A 24,957-nucleotide genomic window follows, 5' to 3' on the forward strand; every position below is an offset into this window, starting at 1 on the left:
GGAATGATCTAGCACTCCGTTATTTACGTGATTGGGCTTTTTTCCTCTATAAATGTGAACAGGTACAGCTTCTGCCTCTGCGTGATGTGGAATAAGAACTGCCTTTTGTGGCAAGATGATGAAAGTATATACTGGTTGAGAAATCCTCCTTTTCCTTACCACCCTGACCACTTCTTTCAGTGTTCTCCTAAACTGGGAAGTTTGAATTTGGGATGTGCGTGAGTGTGTCTGTATGGGAAAAGGAGTAAGATAAAAATAATGGGTGCCTCGTGGCACCAGGAAAACCAATTCCTTCCCACCCCTACCTTTAAACTGAAACATTCTTGGGTTTTAGTTGTTCTGGCAAAACTGAAAGGATTCTCCCCTCCCCCTGACCTCCCTGGCATGCGAGGATTGCTGGCTTATTGAAAAGTCATTTTCTGTCATATATTCTAATGGAAAAGCTTAGATATACTCTTATTATATATGCATTTTTAAAAAAGAATACTTGTTACTGAAACCTCTGCCAGTCACGTCTGAAAATTGGGATCGGCACTGGCAGTCATGAAGCTTCAAAAATAGAAAGATATTTTCAAAATAGAGGTTTTCTTGTTTTGCATCGTGATTCTTTGAGCATTTGCTACACATGGGCACGTATTTAGACTTTTCACCGAAGTTATGACAACTGGAGTATGCATATGATCTGAATGAATATGATCTGAAGAGAAACCAGAGTATTTTGGGGTGGAATCATGCAACTTGCTTCTCCAGTTTGCAGCCAGCCATGGCATTGGATCACAGTTACGTGTATAGCTTTAGGCAACTTAGAAACTACAAGTCTGTGCCCTAGGGGTTGTTCTGCCTGTCTCCTTGCTACGTATTGAGTCTCTGGGGATCTCCCTTCCTTTTTGTGACTGTACCATCTCTGAGGGCTTGGTCAGCGCTCCGATACCATCAAAAAACCACCAACAACAAAAAAACAGACACCACTGCATTGGAACTGCAATCATCAAGTCAGCTAAGCCAGCTTAACTTGTCTACAGCTGACCAAGTAAGACAAATATTCCTATCCCCAAAAGAACTTGCTAATTCAAAGCATAGATGCTAACAAGTCCTGATAATCAGCAGCAGCACAGTGTGACGATGGACGCCACGGTCCGGTGCAGCGCAGCGGCAGAGACACTGGGAGCCAGGTGCTTTGGCCAGTTGGCATCAAGTGATGTTCCCTGTTATGTTTTGCAGAACCAAAGGCTTGTGGCAGAAAGGGAGCTGGCATAAGCGAGGTCTCCCTATGAAAAGTAATTTTGCTTTGTTAATGGCAAGCGGCTCAGCAAAGAGAGACCTTGGAGGCTTCACTGCTGTCCTCCCGTGATTCCTGATTCTTGCCTGACTTCTGGGGCAGATGCTGGAGGATGTGAGTGACTTTTCTCTGCAATGAGAATCATTACTCGTTAGCACAGTTCTTGGTACTCCGTCTGGGACCTGCAGTGCTCAGTTTTCATTCCCCAGGCCTGTTGCCTTCCCTGGTCTCAGCGCTAAGGTACTAGACTAGAAACCCTGCTCTGGTAGCGGACACTGCCCCAAGCCTTCAAGAATCCGTCATGCATCGCATCCCTTCAGACGCTCCTATTGTGCATCCCTGGATCTCTTTCCTCCTTCCCTGCATTTTTTGGCATCCCGCACTGCCCTGCTCTGCAGGCTGAGGGAAGGAAGCACATCATGAGCTGACCTCCTGGGCTGAATGTGTCCCCGCTCCGCCAGGCAGAGCCGTCCCGCTCCAGCCCCCTCCTCCTGCTCTCCCCAGCCCCAAAAAGCCTTTGTCCGCCTGTTGAGAGCAGCCCCCCGTCCGTCCCCAGCGTTCCCACATGGCGCACCCTCCCCAGCAGCCCCCTCCTCATTCAGCACTTGGGGCTGAAAGAACCTCGGCTAATTACGCCGGGCTGAAAATTACCACTTTGCTGTGTTCTCCTGCTGCTGGGCCCATTTGTGTGGGGCCTGTAGTTAGAGGGAACAAAGCCCCCCCCCCGCGGAGCCAGGCAGGCCCCAAGTGTGAAGCTACAGGTACAAGCAAGAGGGGAATGAAGGGAATAATTACCAGCTTCTCCAGGTGAAAGCCCCGTTAAAACTTCAATAAGCCAATTAGGGGCCAGGGTGGGTGTTTGGGGGGGAGAGTGTCCCCCACCTATGAGTGATTCCCACCAGGCAATTAACAGAAATCATTTCACGGAGGGGAGGGGAGGGTAAGAAATGGCTCTTAGAAATTGTGCCGGGTTGGGGGGGGGGGGGGCTGAAACAGCACGACCGCTGCAGTGGTCCTCGTGTGCCCCAAGCTCCCCGCTCACTGTGTGGCCTCCAAGGGTTGGTGGGGATAGGGGGAGAGGGAGGAGGGAGAGAGAAACGGGAAAGAAAAAGGAATCGCTGGAGCTTTACACCTGGGCAGGCTTTGAGAGAGCAAGGGCTGGAGTTCAGAGCTGTGTGTGGGCCCGGAGCTCTGAGCTCGAGGGAGCTGCTGGATCCAGGGAGGTGGGTGAGGGGGAAGCCCAGGGTGTCTAGAGGTAGAGGTAGGAGTGCGGGAGGGTGAGAACTGAGTGCCAGGTCTTCAGAGATCTGCCTGAGATGTGTCTGCAGGTGCCAGCTGCCTTACCCCAAAAGCAAATGGTGTCTGTGAGGTTTCGTTCTGCTCTGCTGTTTAACCAACTAGTCTTGGGAAGTCCCTAGACTTCCTTTTTTTTTCTCTCCAGGGAGCTTTCTGTGGTTGCAATAGAAAACTGCATCTCTTGCGCAGCCCTCCTTTTAGACCTGCAAATGGTTTCTCAGCAGTCACACCCAGCAGTGATTTGTCTTCCAAGATGTATGCCCAGAAAGGAAGTTCTGTTCACAAAAAGCGAGCGTGCAGAGGCAAAATGGTTTTAGGATTGTCTTTCTGCACCCTTGGTGATGTTTGGTACGTGTTGCTCAGACCAGTGCCCAGGCTGCATGCTGTATGACAGTTCTTCTTTGGTTAAAGACTGTACAGACCAACCACTCCATGCCTGGCAAGCCCGGAGGTTGGGGAAGGAGGACAGGTAATGAAGAGTGTTGGATGTACTATGCAAGTAACAGTCTTACACCGTTAAACACGGGTTATTGAACTATTCTGTGAGTGGACTCACTGGTTGCTAAAAAAGGGATATTCTCCTGTTCCCCAGTATGAGAGAGCTCTGTGTGTGTGTGTCTGTCCGGTCTGGATCTCTGCCTTAGTACCATCAAGCTCAGGTTTTCTCCAGAAATGGGGATTATATTCTGTATCTGGGTGCCTGTTTTCACAATTTTTTTCTGCTGCAGGGCTGGTGAAGGGGCAGTGAACAAGGATATGGGATGACTTGAGCAGATGATACAGAGTGAGACTGCAACACAGTGGCTGCAGGGTGGAGGTGTCCAGGTTTGTCTGCTAATCAACTTGTTAGAGTAGGGGAGACTCCTCTACCATTTGGAGATATAAAAGGCTTATTCTGTCCTCCAGCCTGCGTGTCTCTGAAGTCTGGAGGAAGACATGAAGGTAGAAGCCAATGGAGAGGGTTAGAGAGGTGAAGCTGACCTTTCCTCTACCCTGAGGCGTACAGTAAACGATGTGGGAGACAATGACGTGAGCATTTCTTCTCTCAAACGTGCTGGAATTCTGCCTCAAATGTGGGACTGTTTCAACCTGGCTTCACTACAGTGCCCTTCAGTACAAAATACAAATGGCTTCTTTTTGGGGACCGCTTTCTAGTTGTCCACTCGGGGCTCGAGGCAGCATACGAATGAGTTATTAGCCTGTCTCTCCGTGCCCGTGTCACTGGTGCTCCTTGCCAGAGCACGGCAATTCCTGCTGGAGCAGCTGTGGTTGTAAACGTTGTGGTGTTCATGCGGTCTTCTTTACGCATTTTGCTTTCTCTCTGTGCTGGGACCCTGCTGGAGCATCCGTGGGGACTGGGCAGAGCTCTTCTGTAGCTTCTCTGTGTGCTATTTACGATGCATATCAGGAGCACAGTTCAACCCTGAGCTGGCTGATGCCTTGGGACGCACTGCGGCATGCACACGAGGCTGAAGGAAGCAACTGCAGACATGCCAGCACTTTCTAGTCTGTTTGTGGAGCGAGCCTGGTCATTTGCCTCCAGCTGCTGGTTCTCTTTGACAACATTATTCAAGGCTGAACAAAGGTGAGGCTATGCTGCCGTGGGTCCCTGCTTGATCAGGTAAACTCAGTCCTGTTATTGAGTCCAAATACAGGACTATTTTACGTGGATGCAATCACTTGGGCCTAAATAAAAGCTCACCTTTAGAGCACCCCAGATCTTCTTAGTGAGTTTGGATAAGCAGTAAAGGGAACTGAGCAGATTGCTGCAAGCAGACTCCTGAAACCAGGCTTTAACAAAGTGCAGTGGAGATACCTTTGAGCCTAGAACAGCAGCCAGAGATGCAGATAGAAAATATTTAAGTCAGATTGATGCATTGTCTTCTTCTCCTTGCATTGAAGGTCTGGAGCTGGAGTGTTGCATGGCAGGATGTGGGAGGAGTGTGGTACATGGGATGGGAAGGTCAGGAAGGCTCTTGAGGACTGAGAATTATGGAAAAACTTAGTCTGGTATCAAAAGCTAGGGGGTTATTGCAGGGCTGTAGTAAATTGGATGCAACTTGCACTTGTTATTTCAGGTTTTGGACAGTTGTGTGTCATCAGCCTCTTCAATGTTTCCAGTCCTATTGTCTTCTTAATAGTTTTCCACTCTTCCACACTCCCTGTTCTGCAAAGGCACGATTTTGACTTATTAACAGCAGCCAGACTTCTGGTGTAACTGCCTTTCCTGCTGACTTTTGCTCAGTTTGTGGTTACTGAGTTGTCAGCAGATAAACCAGCTGTCCTGGTTTACTGGAGATACTGAAGATGCTTAATTCAGTTTTCTGGTTATAATGCAAGAGGTACAAAGTAGGACTAATGGGACCTGTTTGGGGTAGCGTATCTCTGGGGAATGAAGGGGCAACACCAGGCTTGCCTGCCCACCCAATCCTGGCTTTGTCCAGCATTGCACAAATAAAAGGCAGGTGGGAATTTTTGCACATTTGTGGAGAAGAAAAAAATGATGCCACACTTTTTTTTTTTTTTTTTTCTTCTGCAAGTTAAATGCCTCTGGGTAAGGAGCACCTGCTTCCCCCACTGTCCCCATCCCTCTCCCTTTGTGTGCATCTGCTCTGCGGGAGAAGCCTCGCGCTGGAGGTGCCGAAACTCGCCGTGCCGAGCATCCTACCCCCTTTCTCTCCCCTTCACAATGTTGCTACTGTTGCATCTGCTCCCCAGCCTCCCGGGCCCTTCAGCGGGGGCTCCACCAAGTTTGTGTGACCTTAGCACTGCATTCATGCCGGAGGAGTTACCTTCTGTAACGATGTCAACCGATGAGGTTAGCGGGATGCTGGCGGCCGCGATAAGACATGACATGTTCTAATGATTCGCCCTAGCGAGCTGCGTGTGTGTGTTGGGGGGGCACAGAGGGGCTCGGAGAGGGAAGGTGGGGGCCCCACAGGTGCCGACAAAGACTTTGACCTTTGCTGCTATAATATCAGTGTTTCACAGGCAGGGCGGTTCGGTAACCCACTTTCAGCCCATCAAAAATTGATTTAATTGCAATTTTTTCCCCCAATTAGGAGCACTGGAGCTTAACTAATTGGAGTAATAGAGAGTAATAAGGCTCTGATAAAAAGCCTTCCTCTGCCTCCTTTGTATCTTGTGTCATCGCCTGTCAGAGGTCAGAGAGCTTGCATATTCTATTAGGCAGAGTTGCCTTCATTTGTACAAATTAGTTTACCCAACAGTAATTAAAATGCCTGTGCGGGTCGGGAAGAGCTGAATACAATTGATGGGCACGTTGGTGAAGGATTTGACAGCTCTGGTGGCCTCCCTTGCCAAAGCGTGTCAGTGCTGAATCAAAGGCTACACAAACCCACAGACCCGTGTGCTTAACCCGCGGCACCGTCGGCACCAACTGCTTTCTCTCCTCTGCTCCGCGCTCCGTTTTTTGGCCTTGCTTTCTCTTCTCCTCCTTTTCTCATCCCACTTGAGACTCCATAAAAAAAACGTTTCCCATCTCTGAGCCATCCTTTCTGTCGATGGCTTTCACAACGCTGCTGCCAGCCCCCCTGTCCTGTCTCCCTCGGTGCTCCCCCAGCTCTCCCCCCGCCTCCTACATTCCCAGCTGCGGGGCTCTGTCAAGTAATAACTTCTTTGTTTCCTGGTTCGATGAGTCTCCATGTAGAATAGTCTCCAAAATGGAACAACGATGTCCAGTTCCAAGGGGTGGGAGAGCAGGCAAGGAGGAATGAACAGGCTCTTGCACGTGTCAAGCAGATTCTGGGTTCAAAATCTCTGAAAAGCAGAATGGGACTTGGGAAGCAATCTGTTAACACTACAGGGCGCAAGCCTTGAGCACGGTGGAAGTTGAGAAGAGGTTGGAAAGGACCAGTTTCACCCAGGTTCCTTCAATGTCCACATTGTGGGATGCCCAGCTCACGCAGCACTTACTCTGAAGGCTGGGCTGACGTTGAGGAAGGTATGTAGTGTACAACGGGGTTTGCACCACTGGAGCTGAGAGCTGAGACCATTTCCTGGCTTCATGACAAAGAGAATCCTTTAGAAAACACTGATGTCCAGCTACCTCCTTCCCCCTGATTCTTCCACATCTGTCCAGCATGGGGTAAAGAAAGGTGCTACAGGTGGGTTGAAGCTGTTGTCGGTATTTTAGGAGCAGGCGTGGGACTGTTGCAGCTGCACTTTAGCCAGAAACTTCTGTTGCCAGAAACTACAACTTCTACTGCTACAACTGCTGTTGCCAGAAATGCCATGGGATCATCAGTGACCACAAGTCAGTCGGATGGACAACAATACTGCCAAAATACGCGCTCTCTCATCCATCCCCTGGCACAACTTCTGTAGTGGAGGGATGATCTCTTCTGAAATATCTCCTCTCTAGCATACATAGTGGCTTTCACATGGCAGAGGAGAGCATAGTGGGGAAAGAGACTGCATCTACAAGCCTGACCAAAGCTTGGGCACAGCAGTTTTTATGGAGTACAAAAATACATCTGGTCACTGTCTGTGTACAGCAGTACCACGTACTTGAGAGGTGGGTCATCCCTGTGGTAACATATATAGGTTATCTTGTGCTTTCCACTTCCCAGCCCAGTCTCTCTTCAATCCCTGACTCTGAAAGCACTGGAAGGCAAAATAAATGACATTTACTAAGTCAGTGAGTAAGACTTATTCTGTCCTGTTTGTGTACCATTTTTTTAGCAGCTCAGTTGGAGTTATTTCTCTTTGGCAGCTGGCAAGAACAGCTGTGAAGAGATTGCACTTCTCTAGATCAGAGGTTTTTGGTGCATGCTCTGTGCTTCTAAGACAAAAAGCCCTGTTAAAAGGCAAAGTGGAAGAAGTAAGCCTGGTGGAAGGTTTCCATTCCACTTCCAGAGGCTTTGGAGACAAGCTTTACGTACTTCGCTCCAGCCTGCATGCTGTCAGACCCACCCAAGTTTTCTTGTGTTGCTCCTTCTGCTTGGAGCAAACCCCTCACCTCTGAGAGGTTCCCAATTTGAGAGACCTGAGGATTGAAGCTGTCTGTCTGCAGACCAGGCTCGGGGGCCCTGGGAATCCAGCCTTCCCCTTCCATTTGCTCCCAGGCTTTGACAGTTTCTCGGTGGCACTGCTTCTTTGTGCATGCTTTGTGAATGCTGCTCACTAATCCTGGCAGCGAAGATGCCCCGCTCTTCTGGGAGAAGTCTTATCTTTGCTTGCTAATGGGCTCCAGCCTTTTAAAGATAAGGTTTGCAAACCTGATCCTGCTGAAGTATGAGAGAAAATTCCTGTTGACTGAATGAAGGCAGCTTTACCCAGAAGAGACTTGTTTGTGGCCCTGAGGCCTGTACGTGATGCTGGGGAGAAATCTCTTCATCTAATGTTTTTTGTTTCCCTTTTTTCTTTTTCTTTTTTTTTCTTTTTTTTTTCTTTTTCGGAGGGTAGGGGATAAGGACTGAGGAGGGAAAGCTGAAGTCCAGGACTGACAGCATGAGCGGGGATTAGACCTTGCCGTTCCTCCCACCTTTCTCTCCCTGTTGGTGTGCCTCCATGCTAATTTAGACCTGTGGCAACCATCAAAGCCTGGCTGCATACCTTCTGCACAAAGGGGCCTGTCTCCCACGTGAGGGCGTTCTCTGCTGGGACAAAGTCAGTTTGTCCCCCAAAAGAAAAATCTTAAGCACCCAATTGCCTGCTTGACTGACTCCCTGACTGCTATTATGTTTCTAACCACGGTAATTGGCTTTAGCAGTTATTAATGGATTATGTTTGGGGAGGGAGGGACAGAACCCAACACCTAGCTTTGTAGCTGAAGGACTCCCTGACCAAAGTGCTGCTTTCCAGACACGGGGTTTGCCTGGTGAGCTGTCAGGGTGACTCCTTTTTGCTGGTTACACCTGAGCCAGATGTTGGCGAGAGGGGAATGTGCTGTGCTTGGTGGAGGGAAGGCAGGTGTTGAGCAAAAACCCTATTTCCAAGTGCAAAACGCTGCATGCTTTCCTATTTGGCCCTCAGGGCTGCTGCACAACAGGAATCAGCTTTTAAAAGAGACTTTTCCTTGGGCTCTCAGCTCTTTGAGATGGTTTGGTTGAGATGGTTTGGTGATAGCTGCCTTCAGCCTTAGGATTTGGAGAAACCAATTGCTCAGGTGAAACATGGAGCTGGGAGTAAAGAGTCCTGAGTTCTGGCCTGGCTTCCTCATGACTCTTCTCTGGCTTTGATCGAGTCGAATGCGTGTTCACTGCCTTGCTGCTGGATGCCTCCTAACGCCAGCAGTGCTTCTCACAGAAGTACAGGACAAGAATCCATTCCCACTACATTAGAGGCTTGGAGAAACCGTCTGACTTCAAAAGGAAGAACGTTGTAGGGGATCGATGAAATGTTTAAAAACTGCTATTTCTACAGACATGATACATTTCCTTCTTTTGCGTTCCTCTTTGAGCTGCCATCCCCTATGTCACGCTGCAGAAGATGTTTAGGCAAAGCACAGAGGCAGCTTTTATTTAAAGCAGGCCCCATTTCCTGCATTTGTGCTATCCTTGTTGCAATGACTTAAACATAGTTTTGGTGTTTTATTCTCAGTAGCTGCAATAACTATGGCTTTGTGAGAGGTCATTTATAGTTTACTTAGAAATCTTTGTATGAGATAGATTCTCATTTGTGTTTGGGGATAGGTAGCTGTCACAAAACAAGCACATTTTCTTGCTGCTTTAGTTTAAGGATTTGTTCCTCTCTTAAAAACTAGTTTAAGGCCGGTGACTGTCAGGCAACCTCTGGAGCTACATGTGGAGAAGGGATGCGGCATCACCAAGAGTTCCTTGTAACGGGACCTGCTGGAAAGTGTGAACTGAGACAAATCTTGATGCCTCTGGTAGAGAGTGCTTGAGCACTGGAGAGGGCATCCTGATCCAGCTTGGAAAACGGCCTTACTTTGAGCAGGTTGGATGGGAGACCTCCATCCTGTGATTTGTTAGTCCTGTGATGCTGCAGCCAATTCATGGTTGTGCAGTGAACTTGTATGTGCCATGACATGAACTGAAAATTAATGGGGAATTTTCCATGGGGTGTTCCTGCAGCTGACAGCACTGACAGTGTATGAAATGTCCTGAGTACAGTAAGATTTTGAAAACATCACTGCAATTTACAGCTGTTCCTGTTTTAGGCTTTCCATCCACACATGCAAATACTTTTCTGCCTGCTCTTGTGAAATGTGGTGGAATATACTGAAATAGTCTTGAACCAGAATTCAAAGCCTTGAAGCCTGCCTTGCAGCCCGTGTTCTCTGTCTTGCTCACACTCTTTCTTCAGAACACGAGGAGTAGTAAGTGTTTTTGTTTGTTTTGTTTTTGAACAGCTCATTTGTGACGGGGACAGCCTGCTGTGGACACACCTCGCCTCTGAGAATCTGGGACTTTGAGAGGTGAGTGAGCTTCCATGTTATGAGGAAGGACTTGGCTGGGGAGAGGTAAGTATCAATGAGAAATGCAATGTTGGAGATGCCACAGGATCATTCTTTTAATCTGTAAAGGCAAGAGATGTTTAAGCATGAGATGTCAGGGAAACGAAAACCAAGCTGGAAAGGTGTGTGGTGGGGTGGTTCTGGTTAAGCAGGGAGCAGCTCCGCTTTTCTCTCCTGGTTTATGGCACAGCCATCCTTGATACCCAATGAAGATGCTTGTGTTGTGCCTAGTTTCTTCTCACTACCCCTGTACAACCAGAACACACCCATTACAACTTCCTTTGCATCTTTGCATTCCTCTATCAGATCGAGGAGTGAGGAACGTGACCTGAATCCTTCCATTTGCAAACTTGTACATGGTGCTGAGAAGCCAGATGGGAATGCGGTATCTACACTCATCTTTTCCTGGCTGGTGTTTCTGGTAGCTCGGGGAGGTGAGGGGTGGCAACAGGTTATCTGCTGAAATGACTCAGGCATGTTGTCTTCTCCCTGTCTTAATAAGCATTGGAGGTTAATTGCTGTGGCCTCTGCTTTGGGGCTACTGAGCAGTTCCTGTTTGGTAAAGGTGCTGACCTTAACAACCGGGGGAAATGTCGGGCTCAAATCCCGATGCGAAACTCAACTGCTGACAAATTTGAAACTCCTAGCCTGCGGGTCTTTGTGTAATGATGGACAGATAGCAAATATTTGGCAGGATTATTGAACGGCAGCTCAACTTTCCGGGACTGGTATGCTCTGGGTAGGAGTGGCACAGCACAGATTATCAAGGGAGTGCTGTCAGGATTAGGGAGAGCTGGTGAGGTCTGGGAGGGGAGGGGTGTGGGGGACAATGACAGAAGGGGCCCAAGAGGTGTCAGCAGGGCTGTATTAGGGGAAAGGAGGTACAGGAAGATTGGTGGGGATGCAAGGCTGGTCTGAAGCCAGTTGTCTTCTAATCTGTAGTTGACATGGTTTAGGTTGTCTGAGTCTACTGCATCAACTGGAAATATAAAGCAGTTTGTTTCTTTTTCTCTGAAGTAGTAAAAGTAAAGGGTTGGCAAAAGATGCATCCTGCAAAGGACAAACTAGAGTGGGAAACACGGTTCCCCTGCATTCAGATGTGGTGAATGCTTCTTGGTGACCTACTGCAGTGGTGCCTGGAGTACCCCAGAAGGTTGCAGGCTGTGCTGTGATACCCCTGCCCATCAAGTCCCTGGCGATTCTTCAATAGAGGCATCTGACAGCAGCGAGGAGACAGGCAACCCTCTCCCCCTGCCCCACAGCCTCTCCCGAGGAAGCCTGAAGAGATAATAAAGCTGTGTAGAAAATAGGATTAAGGTAATGAACAGGCACAACGGAGTTTGATCTTTCAATAATGTCAAAGCCTGAGTGACAGGCAAATAAAAAAGCCAAGGCAATCTAGGTTACTGGGCCTCTGTGGCGATGGCTGGAGTGTCAAACTTATTCTTCCCTCTTCACCTGTCACAGCTGGAATGCACCATGCCACTGGGGCTTTTCCTCTCTGGGGACCTGTGCACGAGCCGGGAGTCTTGTCAGCACGTGCAGGGCAGGAGGCTGGGTAGGGAGCACTGCTGGGAAGCTGGCATGTGATGCTTGATGTGATCGTTCATAGTGAAGGAGTACGGAACTGTCCTTGTAGGTCTTGGCTTCTCCATAAATGGTTCTTCTTCCCAGCAAAGCTTTAAACACTTTTTCAAAGCCTCCAGTGGTCGCTAGAAGCGATCTTGGAGGGAAATGTTGATTTCTTCCTTTGGGGCTCATGCATTTTTTCTATCTGCTGAGACTCTGGAAGTGGGAGCATGACATAGAAACTCAAAATCTTAGAGCTATACAGGGCTGAAAAACTCTTCCTATGCCCAATGTGCCCTGATAGCATCATGCAGGTGCAGCCAGGCTCTATCCAGGCCCTAACAGTGAGGTGCTTGCCCCTTCCTTGTGGTCATGAAGAGCCAGAATCTGACCCACAGAAACTGAACGTGGCAAGAATGTGTCCCTAAGGGCAGAATCCAGGCAACTTCTGGCAAAAAAAATGATGCAGGGGAGAGTGATACTTAAGCCATTCCTTAAAACTATAGGATCCTTGGCACCACTTTGGTATTTGGTGCTGGCCAAGACCTCAGGGTTAGTTTAGTTAGCTGGTGCATGGAGGGGTGTGTAACACTGCAGCAGTTTCTGTGGCATTCTCTTCCCTTGGGTAGGTGGTCTTTTCCCCCAGCAGCTGAGAGCTGGAACATGCTACAAAAGGATTTAGAGCTTAAATAACCTTTTGTGTACCGATCTTCTTAGTTCCAGGCCAGATAAGTCCTTGGCTAGTGCTTGTAGCTGTTGGTCATGGTGTGTTTTCGTATTTATGACCTTCGCTGTTCCCTGACCCTGGGGCAGCCATTCTCATCCCTCTGAGAGAAAAGGGATAATGTCTTCACCTGGAAACATGTCCCGGGCTTTGAGAAAGGCTGGTTGGGTTGGGAGGCGAGGAGATTTTTGGTGGGGAAAGGAAATGCCTCTTGCTGCATCCCACCCCCACAACTGTCTTTCATTTCTGACTCTGCTCATGGTGGTGTTGGATCAAAGCTGGAACAGGCAGCAACAAGCAATTGTCAAAGGGAGTCGAAAGCAGGGGAATGACTGCGTAATGCCAAGACACCGTCTCTGATGGCTGAAATTCCAGCTGCTGCTACACCTGGCCCTTTCTCCTGTAATGAAGGAGAACTTTTTTTTTTTTTCTTCTTTTTCTTTTGAAGCTGACTAGCTGCACCTCTGGAGGATATATCCCACAGATGCTACACTGTGCCACCTGATTGCCTTTAGATGTGGGGGAAGATGCTGTGTGCTTCCTGCTACGCAGGATCAAGGTGTGTGTTTTTGAGGGGGCTGTGAGTAACTTCGATGATTAGAGGTCTGCACAGGAAAGGAGAAAGATGAGTAGTAGGGTCCCCTGGGTACCAACCTGTCTCCTTGCATCGAGTCTCAGGTCTTGCTGACTCCGTGGCCTCTTGCAGGGTCCCTTGGCTCTCTGTGCCAGTGAGGGATATGATGGCAGCTGCCCCTTTTGCTGGTCACATTCCTCTGTTCCTTGTGCACCTGTCTCTGCTTGGACCTTCCTGTCTTATCAGGGAGTGTTAGTGTGTGACTTAACGAAACAGTCCATTAATGGCAAGCAAGAGAGAAGGAAACTTCACTTAGATCCTGTTCCTCATTCTCTTCCCACCTCATGTCTCATTTGGGAGCCTAACCTCTCTCCTAACTGCTTGGGTGATGAGTGACACCACTGGAAACATCTCCAAAGCCAGCATTTGTCCCTTGCCTGCAGAGTACCACTGCTCCCCAGCCTCCCGTGGTGGTCTGCGTGTCTTTAGGAGCCAAACACCCCTGTCAGAGATGCTTCTCCTCAAGGTAGGATACTCTGGATCTTGCTCTCAAGCAGCTCTTGGAGCTGTTCTGCCAAGCCTGATGTTTGAAGCGGACCAGTGACCTGCTGTGGTAGCCCTTGAGCTGTAAACACTCGGAGTGCACCAGTCCTACATTGTCCTTCCCTGTGACACAACGGGACAGGCGCAGGGCACGAGAACCCTTGTGTAAACCGAGCCAAACTTAGCTGTGCCCTGCAAGCCACCCCAGATCCTCTACCTTTTAAATATCCACTCTTTGTCCATCTCCTCCCCCCTTTTGAAAGCATTTTTGGCGGAGTGTGTGTGTTGTGTTTTTTTTTTTTTTTAAGAACCCTCTAATTTCTCGTTCAGTTTTTCTCCCTCTCCCGAGCCCTTTGAAAGTGGCTTTACGCCGTCACTGACACCAAACTGACACTTTGCGTTTCCCCACTTCTTATCCCTTTATGGCAACAGATGTTGAAATTTTGTATCCCTTTTATCTGTCCCTCTTTGCCCTCTTCCTGTAATTAGGTTTCCCTTGTTAGCAGTACAAAGTGGCCCGGTTTGCTGCCTGCCCTTTTGAGCCATTGTGTCTGAGCACATTTTTTTCCTCCTCTTTCGGAAGAGTTCCTTCCCCCTTAAGTAATAGGCAGGGTGTGGGCCAAAGCTGGGGCTTTTTCTTGTTTCTTTGTTCTCCATTTATCTCTGCCACCTTTTTCAAAGGGATGGGGGGAAAAAAAAAATACGAGTGCGTGGCAGGGGAAGACACAGAGTTGCATTTCTTGACCGCCAGGCCCCCCCTTGCTCTTCAGGTGTTCAAGGCAGGTGCCTTTGATGTCTGCAGGTTTTGGGGAGGTGGGAGGCAGAGGATTCATGAAAGTGGCTTGGGAGTGGAAGAGAAGGGAGATTCAGGTGTGTGGCTGGTGCCCTCAGCAGAGGGGTGGGGAGGTGTCATTCAGAGCAGCTGCTGAGCAGGTTAGTAATCCATATTTGCCTCTAGTGCTATTGCACCGGGGTCTTTCTGAGAGACGGCATAAGCACTACCAGCGTAAGCAGCTGGCTGAAGGTTGTTAACTTGCTGCTGCTTGACCTCTGGTATGTGTTTCCATGGGACCCTCGCTAGGTTGTGTCTGTCTGGCTGTGAAGTAGGGTGGGCAAGAATTAGTTGCTGTCTCTCAAATCTCTACATTCATCTGCGGCCACTTTGGTGGCTCTTTAAACCTATTGAATGGAGGAACTTGAGCGCAGTTGTCAACAAGGAGGGAGAGCTTTAAAGCTTCTGCTTGCTCCCTGTGCCACTCTACAGCAGCAAGTGTAACCTGACAGCTGTGTGCTACGTAGCATCGAGTGCCTTGGTTGTGCCCCATGCACCATCAGGGCTAGGTTCTGCAGGCATGGACCCAAAGCAGATTTTCGTTTAGGCTTGACCGTGTACTTAGTGGTTTTAAGGGCTGGCTTCTTTTCCTGACTGCTGGATGAGGTTTGTAAGCCACGTGGGGGCTAATGGTAGATGATCACCACTGATACTTTATTGTTTAAATCCAGTCCTTCTTGGTTTTGTGTCTTGTCATGCTCAGTTTTTTTCTGATGTGGATAATGAAATGAGAATCTGCAGGTGTAGCTCTTGGTGATAAAGCTTGCTAAATATTTTGACAGAAGTTTTCTATATAGATACTGCCTAAGATGCACAAGTAGATTTCTTAGTGTTGTGCTCTAAAGCAAGTTCTGTAGAAGATCCTGTCCACCGCTTGGAACTTGGAGGTTTAAACAAGTTTGAGGTTTAGACAAGCTTGAGAATGACAAAGGCATTTTTGCGTGAAAGGAAGCAAACAGATTCAGAACTGAAGTTCCTAAATTGAAAGGAAAGGTAACTATCTCCGAGAAGGGAAGGGAGACTGCTTCATCCGGGCATTAAAACTGGGTTTATCAAGTCACAGAGTAGTAGGTGATTATCTGAGTGGGAACAGGAGAGGCGAGTAATAGAAAATATTATCCTGGCACTAATAGTAGTTTCATAGGATTTGGGGGTAGAAGACTCATAATACCATTCTCTAGATGCAGATTTCCCTCTCCTGCCCTATTTTTCTGTGGATTTGTCATGTGAATAATCTTTCTTGCCAAGAAATCTCTCATTAGACTTTGTGGGGAAAAAGGCAACGCACTCCTTTTTGGTTTGGATTTCTTTCTCAAAATTTCTGTTTTGACTGAACGAAGTCTTTAAATCACAATAACTGACTCAAAACTTGTCCAACAGTGAACTAAGCAGCTTTGTGAGCTGTTTTTCCCTCAATAAGTGAAAGCAAATGTGAGCCCTTTACTGCCTCCACTCACTGCAGAGGAATGATCCACAGGTAACTGCCCTTCCTCAAAAGGGCTTGTTCTCTTTTCTTGTGCTGTTTCCCCATCCCCTCCACGGACAGCTTTGTTTACCCTTTTTGAAGCATCAGTTCTGAGTTTTCCCATTTATGTATGTCCTTTGTTTAACTGAGAACATAAATGCCATGCCTTCTCCCTAAAATTCAAGGGAAAAAGGTTGGTGAGGTGACAGACTGAAGTCTGCCCTAGGGGAATTAGTCTTCAGGCAAACCCTCTTGTGGTCTCTTCCTATTAAATCAGTTTGACACAATGGCTGTCTATGGATTTCTAATTTGGGTTTTGGAAGCCCCTCCCTTTGCAGTAAGGTAGGCAGGATGAAGAATTTGGATGTAGATCTAGGCAAAATAAAAGCAGATCCTTCTTCGTGGAGCTGCTGATCCCAATTATGGTTTGAGGAGCAAGACTAGAGGTAAACAGTTCTCCTGCCTTCAGGCATGAATTAATAATCCCTTGACAGGGCTGGAAGGAGATCCCTGCCCCAGTTCTGCAGCTCAGAACCGTAGGATTTGATTCCCTTGCTCTGAGATCTCGGGCGCTGTTGGCAGCAGGACACCAGGTCTCCAGCCAACTACTTGAGCCAGTGCTGGAGGACGCTGGCTGCTGCAGGGAGCCTCTTAAGTGACTCTCCTGGCTGACTGCTCCCCTTAGCAGTTCTGCACTGTTCAGAGCTCTGTCTCTTTTGTTTATAATGGATAGCTTCAGTCTTACTGTGCAATTTATTTCCCGTGGTGTGCACGCCTTCTCAAAACAGTTTGGGGCCTTGTGGTTCTTTACCAATTTATTTGTTTTTAAACATCATCTTTGTAGACCCTCCATTACAGAAGCTGGACATCTTCTGTCTTCCTTTTGCTAAAAGGGCTCTGGTGCATCTCAACCTGAAAGTAAAACCATCATAAGAGGAAGAGCATACAGGTGTTTATCCTTGATCTTTTCGTCCCCATTGTGGTCTTGGCCCTCTCGCACTGTGGTTGAGCATGAGGCCAGCTCCTGCCCTTTGGATGCGTGCATGTCCAGGGCATGCTGTGGCCTTTGCACTCCTGTTCAGGCGTATTTATGACAACTTTACAAGGCCCCAAACAATTGGAGAGCGTGGGTGGGGGCTGGACACTCCAAACGCATCAATCAGTTTCATCCCTCTGAGGCAAAGCAAAAGCAATCTTTATTTTTCCCTGGGTTGAGAGAGAATCAACAGAGGCAAGGGAGAAGAATGGGAAGGAGTGAATGAGGAACCCCCTCTGCCACTGGCTAGCGGTAGCTCATTTAAACAGATGGCTTTGTTTTGATTTGGACTCTCCATTTTTTTGTCTCCCCACTAAAGGAGACCTGCAGAGCTCTGTCCAGAAAGGGAGCAATACAGCCGCCTGTTCCCACACAAGTGGGGCGAAAGGCGAGAGGCTTTGAGAATTCCCTGCTTCTTTTCCTTGCCTCCTTCTTTTTCTCTTCCCCCAAGAAATCACAGTTTGAGAGAATTCCCCCCTACTCCTCCTGTTGGAAAGAAAGACAGAGAAGACATTCTTGACATTCTTTGCAGAGAAAAGGGGTTAAATGTCTGAATTTGGGGGTCACCATGTTATACAAATTGCAATCTAATCGTTTTTACAAGAACACACGTGTGCTAAGAAAAGGAGCCATGGACAAGAAAGAAAAGGGGACAGACAACCTTTTTTGTCCTATCTTTTTATTTTTTTTTCTCTCCAAGGTTTTGGACTATTGTCATGTCCTGTCTCTCTCCCCTCCTCACCCCCGAGAGGGAGAACATTGGTTTTATAGTTAAATTGCTTCGTAAAGCAGAAGGGCTTGGTGCCATTTCTGTTTGTTTTCCCAAATAAAAGCCCCAGCAGGGTCTCTTTTGCACCGTTGTGGCTTTATTTGAAGAAACTGCCTTTTTCCCATAGCCCAGCGTGTCAGTTTATCCTCTGAACTTAACCTTACGGGAACCCGAACAACAAAAACTCACAGGGTCTCAGAGCTGGAAAGGTAAAGAAATTGTATCTTTTTATTGGACCATTTAAAGCGTGTGTGGGCCAATTCAGAGAAAGCAGAAGAAAAGAAGGCAAAACTCCCTCTTCTGTCTCTTCCCCCCGACACAATCTCATACCGTCGTTGGTGTCATTCCCCCCTACTGCCTCAAGGCCCTTCAGCTGCGCTGGGGAAGCTTGAGAGAGGCATTTCTCCCGAAAATCACTTATAATGGCATCTCAGAACCATTTCACATGGAGGTGCACCCCCAAAATTCCCCAATTCACACCTCCCTGCTGGATTTAGTAACCTTGGCTAAGCACGGGAGTAACCTTGGGTTAGGATAACTATGTGAAGAATCGCTTTGCCAAGGAGCAAAAGCTTCTTTTCCTTCTCCCTATGTACATTATAAATGTCGTTTGACCAAGTCCTTCCCTTAGCATAAGCTGCTGCATCCCCTGGGTGCCTCAGCCCCAGCTGTAAAGCACCTGGAAGAGACAACAGCTGAGCTCTTCCCTTCGGTTTTGGTGCTCTCTCCAAGTTGGATGACAGGACTTGCACAAATGCTGCACCTCCAGCTAATTGTCTTTAAATGGGTTTTGTTTCCTTTCTCTGGTGCTCAGTTCAGATATCCCACTGTTTTGAACTGAACAGTGCTCTTTTCGGTAAATATTTCTTGGTATTTTTTTCCCCAGTAAATACTTCCCAGCTGGCTTGTTGGAAGTAGTTACTGGGGCTAAAATATGAGTTCAGAGCATTGCTTTCTTTCTGAATCGTTGCCTGCTTATGCGCAACGGCTTCTCTTCTTTGATGGATGATCACAGCTCACAGATGAGGTTTCCAGAGAAAATGAGTATGTCCTCAAATTCAGGCATCTCTGTTTTCAGCAGATGTTCTGAATTCAGCAGTTTCCTAGAAGGCACTTAATGCTGAATTTGTTTGCTGCGTATTTGTCAATATCAGTGGTAGTGAATCAGGGTTGCCAAAAATCGAGGGTGGGGAGAAAAGCGTTTATTGCTTCAACCCAGCTTTTGGATTGCAGTTCATCTCCATCAGAGAGAGCTGGCCAGGACCTGCAGCAATTGGGCAGGGTGCAGGGATGGAGGTACAGACTTCAGGATTCCAGTTATCAGCAAGGTCTTGGGGAAACTTTGAGTTTTTACAGTCACACAAATGATCATTGTGGTCTGGGAAGCTGTAGATGGCTTCAATTTCGTGACGTTTTGTGATCTTCTCTGTGCCTCTTTGAGTCTTCTGCCCATGTAAATTGTCAGAGAACTATCAGTGATGTGCTGGTGATTTTTTTGATACTGTTGGTTTTTTTAGCTCCTCAGTGATTTATCTTGATCCTTTTTGGCTTTTCAAGGATTAACTGTGGGTTTTGCTCCTTAGGAAGCAGAAGCTGTTGTGGACTGGGCTTTGAGGGCAGGGAGCAGATGCGATAATGGAGAATTTGAGGGAATTTTGAGGGAAATATTAATCACATTCGGTATCTTTATCAATTTAAGTGCACCCATGCCAAAGCTCTCAGGTCTTCTGGTGTATGTGCCCAGCGTGCAGCACAGTGGGATTTTCCCCTGGTGTCAGGCTGTAAGTTCTTCGCTGTAGCAACTAATGTGTTGTTCCTGTAAACTGCTGCTGCACGCAGGTGCTGGGCCTCCCAGCTGAAAGCTGTCTTGGCTGACCTGTTCTTGGGGCAGGAGAATCAAACTGATTAACAAACCAGCCAAACGAGGTTTACCTTGCCACAGTGGCTTGCAAGTATCTGTGCTCCTTTTCTGCCCACCAAGAAAAGTTAATCTTGGTGTATCATTTTTTTTCCATCTTTCTTTTCTGTTGCCTGGTCTGGAAAGAGAAGCAGGGGGAGGAAAACAGTTGTGACTCTGATTGCTGGGATGCTCAGGTACCCCTGTGGTGAGGTGTGAAGGCATGGTGCAACATCAGGAGCAAAGCATCTGGGTGGTGTTTGGTGCTGCACCGAAATTTCTGAAAGGCTCTCTGGTTTCTCTTGTCCCTGGGGTCCTTTGATGCTGAAATTTTTCTCTCGAAGGGCTCCAGCCTGCCAATAAAAATTGCTGCCATCTTGCAGCACTGCAACCTGAAGCCTGGTCTGGGAGGTGGAAGACAAGCTTCTGTGTGGCCAGGCTTGCTCTGGGTGTTATGGGAGCTTGCCAGAAGTGGGAGATTGTGAGGAGACCCATTTCAGGAGCCTGAAAGGAAGAGGGGGCTGGCCCCAGCAGGTTAAATATCTCTGGATGTGCTTCAGCATCCTGCTACCTTTCCCTACAGTGGTGCCCCTCCCTCTGAGCACACTTAGTCCTTTGTGTATTGAAGTTAGCAGGGAAAACGATGGGGTGGAAATAATAAAACCAAGCTTCAGCCAGATAGCAGGGGTTGTTCACCTGCTGGGCCGTGCGGCCCTCATGCTGCCCATCCTCCTGGTTTCTGCAGGTAGGCCACGGACTCCTGTTTTGGGATAGCAGCTGACTCTTCCTCATACCTCTGCTGTATATCTTGACTCTTGGCCACCCATCCAGCTCGTAGGATCAAGAAGGTCGCGTGGAGGTCTTGGGAAGGGCCCTGTGTCTGTCTGTCTGTCTGTCCTGCTGGCGTTGCAGTGGCTCGGTGCATTTGGAGGAGCAGGGCAGTGCCAGAGCTCACAGATGCCCAGCTCTGTCGTGCTGTGGTGATGCTTGAGGACCTCTCTCCCTCAGCCAAACCCCCCAGCTCTCACTCCCAGCCCTCAGACCACAGATGCTTCAAGCTCCCGACGTACGTACAGGTGCAGCTAGGTCGGGCCACGAGTAACCCTCCAAGGGTTAACGCGTTGTGAGAAGGTTGCACAGGGCTGAAGCCTGGAATCCCCTCGATCCCTTGCCTGGAGAAAGACAAAGTCCAATAAGCCAGCACCCCTGGATTCGTGTTGGGGGGGATTAATTCATGCACTTGATGTTAAAGCTTGTCCGAGAGGTTTGCACGGGGGGGCCATTGCTAGGGCTGGTTGGCCTCTCTAAATGGTTGCTAGGGCCCTGGCATCAAGGGCCAATGTAGCTGCCCACAGCCACGGTCACGGAGGGAATTACACAGCCACAAAGAAATTGTTATTCTACATAATCTGCTCTTTGGAGAGTGACTGTGGGGAAACAGGCTGGCCCCAGCATGCCGCCAGCTCTGTGATCATAGAAGCGTGCTGGCTGCAAAGATCGGCCAGGGCTCGCCTTCTGATCTGGGGACACCAGGGCTCGAGGCGCTAATCTGCTTTATCAGCGATTTCTCTCTCCTGACACAAAGGTGTTTACTTGTTTTAACATCTCCTGGGACTCTATTTCTCCTTTTGTGTGGTCTTTATCCCCCGACGAGGGCTTTAGCCCAGATTACAGACAGAATTAAGGCATTTGGCGATGTGCCTCAGAACTGTGTGATGCTGGATCAAGGAGCAGAAAGTAACAAAATAATGGGGGGAGATGCTGGGAGTGACCCCACCGCGGGGTCCGTGCTGTCGGCTTTCAGGACCGCTTCATTGTCCTGAGAACCAAGGGCCTGGTGGAGAGGGTGGCCGTGCGGCAGGGTTTCAAAAGCAGGTGCTTCGGGGTTCATTGTGCCCCGAGGTTTTGATTTAAAGGGCGTGAGGAGGAGGAGGAAGAAGAAAAGGAGGGTTTGCAAGAGGTGGCCATCTCAAACAGCTGGGCAGATGGTCTGCTGGGGCAGTGGGAGTGTTACAGGGGTCAGGCTGTGTGTGGCAAGGTGCAAATTCCTAAGGCCAAGGAAAGGGACCCAAACTTCTTCTCCCAGCCTGGCAGGGAGGGCCATTTTGGAGTGGTCCCTCACCAGGCACCATCCCGCTGCTGGTTCTGCACAGGAGGAGGCAGCTGAGTGATACGGCCACAAAACATCTGCCTTTGGGCTTCATGGCAATCTTGCTTTTGCTCTTTTGCAGCAAGCAGGGAATGTAAAAGGGCAATGGGGAGACGAGCCTCTGGGAAGTCATCTCCAGAGATGTTTGGTCCCAGATAAGGTGTTTGCAGCGTGCAGAGTGACTGAAGGGGGTGGGAAGAGCAGCCACAGCTGCCTGAGGCAGGGAAGTCTGTGTTGATCTGAGCCAAGCGTCAAAAACACTGGGGAATACCCCAGTGGACAGAGGATGGGATGGGGTTGACCAGGTAAGTGGCTGTAGTAGATTATCTGGAGTTTGACTAAATTGAGAATTGTTTTCTGTGGAAATGGAGCCTCATCACTGAACATACCGGTTACTTTTCCCAATGAAGATGATCCCCTTCAGCCAGGGGTCAGCTGTGCCTGTTCCTTCACTCTTGCCTTGCAGCCGTGACTCCTAATAGTCACTGTCCTTTACAGTAGCCCAACCAGTAGCAGAAGCTGGGTGAGGAAGAGCAAAGCTCTGCAGCCTTTTACATTCTGTTAAATTGCAGAAATGAGATCTAGGAGGCTTCTGAGACAACATCTCTGCTCTGGCCTGTGGGACTGGCAGGGCTCTCTGCTCTAAATGACTCTCTTGTTCTGTTTCGTTGCAGCGGTCAGTTGTTGACTTGTTTAGGGACTGACTTTCACCGTGGAGCCGGAGTCCTTGACGTCTTCTATGAAACGCCCTCCCTTCTCCTTTCGTGTGGGTATGACACCTACATCCGCTACTGGGACATACGGACCAGCACCAGGTGAGCCTCCCCTGCAGCCCGAGTGAGGCTCCCAGGCTGTGCTCGTGCAGTGCCTGGGGACTCACCTGCAGCTTGGTCAGCTCCTTCAGGCACGTTGGGCCTCGGTTCCCATCCAGGCACTGGGTGGAGGAGGCTCAGCCCCTCTCTGCTCTGTGTTACCCTTGTAGGAAGTGTGTCCGGGAGTGGGAAGAGCCCCATGACAGCGCCCTGTACTGCATAAGGAGCGATGGGAACCACATGATTGCCAGCGGCTCTTCCTACTACGGCGTGGTGCGCCTCTGGGATAAGCGGCAGACTCGGTGCCTGCAGGTGAGGGACACCTTCCTGGACAGAGGCCAGGAAGCAGCAGGGCTCCTGGGTTGTTCTCTGACAGCCTGGTGCCTGTGTCTCTTTGGGAGAAGAGACAGAGCCTTTGGGACAAGTCTACAACAGGGAACCTAATCTTTAAGCTGGATTTGCTGCAGCCTTTGAGCATGTAAAGCCTTTTGGGGTGTCTGGGTTGACCTCTTCTTTGAAAGGTTGATTCTCCTTTCTTTCTTGCAGAGCTTTCACCTGTCTTCACCCACCAGCAGCCCCGTGTACTGCCTCCGTTTCAGTACCACCCATCTGTACGCTGCCCTGGCATCAGCCTTGCACGTCCTTGACTTCACGGCCCCGTGAAGGGCACCACAACTGCTTCTGGTTGCCCCAACTCAGCAGAGTTGACACTTGGCTCAGGGAAAAGCAGGGCAGGAAAGGTGAGAGTGGCCCCCGAGGCTTCTGAAGAGATGTTTTGCCTGCCAGAAAGCTGTGTTGAAGAGTGCACAAAGGGCCAGACATTCTCAGCCTCACCTGCCCGTTAGTGGAAATAAAGGCTGACTGTCCTTTACCATTTTTATTTTGTGCCAGTCAGGGCTTATAATATTATCTGTTCTTTTTTTTTTTTTCTTTTTTTCTTTTTTTCTTTTTTTCTTTTTTTTTTTTCTCTCTTGTGAATACGTTTGAGGGGCAGGTTGAGCCAGGATGCCCTGTCAGCTTGTGTACTGGTCGGGTTGAGATCAGCCAAGCTCTGAGCCATGTGAAGCAAGTCCAGGCTGTGTGTGGGGCGCACTGAATTGGCGGAAGGGAAAGGTGCCTGGAGCAGGACCTCCTTTTCACCTGTGCTTGCTCTCCTGACAGCTGCTTGTGTTGTCCTTTGCAGCCAAGAGAAAGAATTGTGCTAAAAGTCAGAGCCAGCCCTGCTTTCAGTGTATGCCTCCCCAAGCTGGCCGTCAGGTCAGACTGTGCACTTGGCAGGGCTGAAACAGTTGCATTTTGATAAATAAAACTCTGAAGGGAAACAGAAGAGACTCTGTTTTTGTTTCATGTTCCAAAGGGGCTCCGATGTTACCCACTAGTCTCAGAGGCCTGGCTTGGCAGAGGAGGCTGGGCCTATTTTCAGAGGGTCTGCAGGTCTAACAGACATCTCTCTGGCTAGACTCTGTGACACGGCTGTGCTGAAGGTGGTTGCTGGGATTTTGGATATCGTGTCACTTGTTCAGACAAGGAACAAAAGCAGGATCTGCAATTCACTTGCCTGCACACTGAAGTGGCAAACAGGGCTAGTGGCCAAGGCCTTGATGTGACTTTCTGGGATCCTTTAGGGACATCTAAGTGGGCTCTGCTCCTTTCTGTGACAGCCTTCTGAGCATGACCAGAGCTGGGGCTCGCAGCAACCATAGCTTCATCGTGCTCTGTGCTGTCTGCATGATTGTGGATGTCTGTGGATGATTATGTTGTGAATGAATGCAGCTTTGCCTGAAATTTGGTCGTCCTTTGGAAAGGAGGTGCACGAGCTCTATTTGGCTGTGAGTTTGGCTATACTGGTTAGGTAAAGGAGAGGTTTTGTATCACAAAGTGGGAGCACTTTTAGAGCAAAGCAGTCAGCAGAGTGCTTTTGTTAGGACTTGATTTGCAATTTCCAGTGTCAAGAGGCTGCTCTTCTCTTGTGATCCACAGTCATTGGAAGAGGATGTTTGCTGGAGCCCCTGTCTGAGCTGGGAGGGAGTGGAACCAACCAGCTCCTCAGCTGCTTGAAGGCAGCCCTCCACTCCCAGCAGATGTCAGACAGCAGCTCCGGGTGCAAACTAACTGGCTTTGCTGCAGGATCATGCTCTCGCAAGGCTCTCACCAGCACAGCTCCCTCTCGCAGTTTGGGACCCAGCTCTGCTGGCACTTACGTCAGCTTTTGTGTAGCTGTGTGTTCTCCTTGAGTCTAAGTGGCAGAGTTGATACCTAAGTGCTCCAAGCACTGATCTACTACTGCAAAAGGATGCCTTTGCTGGAACAAGCTTCCATCAACACAAAGCTGTAAATCCCAAAGACAACTGGTCCAAGATAACAATTCTGGGGGGACCTTTGGGTTATAGGTAACATGAAGCTGTTGCCAAAAAATGCTGCTTTGTGTCAGGAGCTGTTTAATAGTGTTGTTGTATTGCTTGGAGCACTTTGGGCTCTGCATGTGAGGAGAGTTTTAGGTAAGTGATTTAGGTAAGACAGAAGACCAGAGAGAGAGTTGGGAGAACTTGGGAGTCAGGGGAAGGTCTGTGT

At 48.8% G+C, this 24,957-nt stretch overlaps 1 protein-coding gene and 1 long non-coding RNA gene across 2 annotated transcripts in view; both read left to right on the forward strand.

Annotated features, from left to right (window-relative positions):
• FBXW4 (F-box and WD repeat domain containing 4) overlaps window positions 1-23,713 on the forward strand; it is a 56,803-nt gene extending 33,090 nt beyond the window's left edge. Inside the window, exons 6-9 of the mRNA XM_068688288.1 lie at window positions 9,912-9,977; window positions 22,249-22,389; window positions 22,557-22,698; window positions 22,933-23,713. Of these exons, the coding sequence (XP_068544389.1) occupies window positions 9,912-9,977; window positions 22,249-22,389; window positions 22,557-22,698; window positions 22,933-23,049 (466 nt within the window). The 3' untranslated portion in view covers window positions 23,050-23,713. The remainder of the gene's footprint in view (window positions 1-9,911; window positions 9,978-22,248; window positions 22,390-22,556; window positions 22,699-22,932) is intronic.
• LOC137859329 (uncharacterized) lies at window positions 1,194-9,165 on the forward strand. Its single transcript, XR_011098234.1, has 3 exons — window positions 1,194-3,044; window positions 3,304-3,400; window positions 3,482-9,165. It is a non-coding gene; the product is annotated as an uncharacterized lncRNA (long non-coding RNA).
• Window positions 23,714-24,957: the final 1,244 nt, after the last annotated feature.

The sequence above is a fragment of the Anas acuta genome, chromosome 7, assembly GCF_963932015.1.
Source record: "Anas acuta chromosome 7, bAnaAcu1.1, whole genome shotgun sequence".
In the NCBI taxonomy this organism is placed as follows: Eukaryota; Metazoa; Chordata; class Aves; order Anseriformes; family Anatidae; genus Anas; species Anas acuta.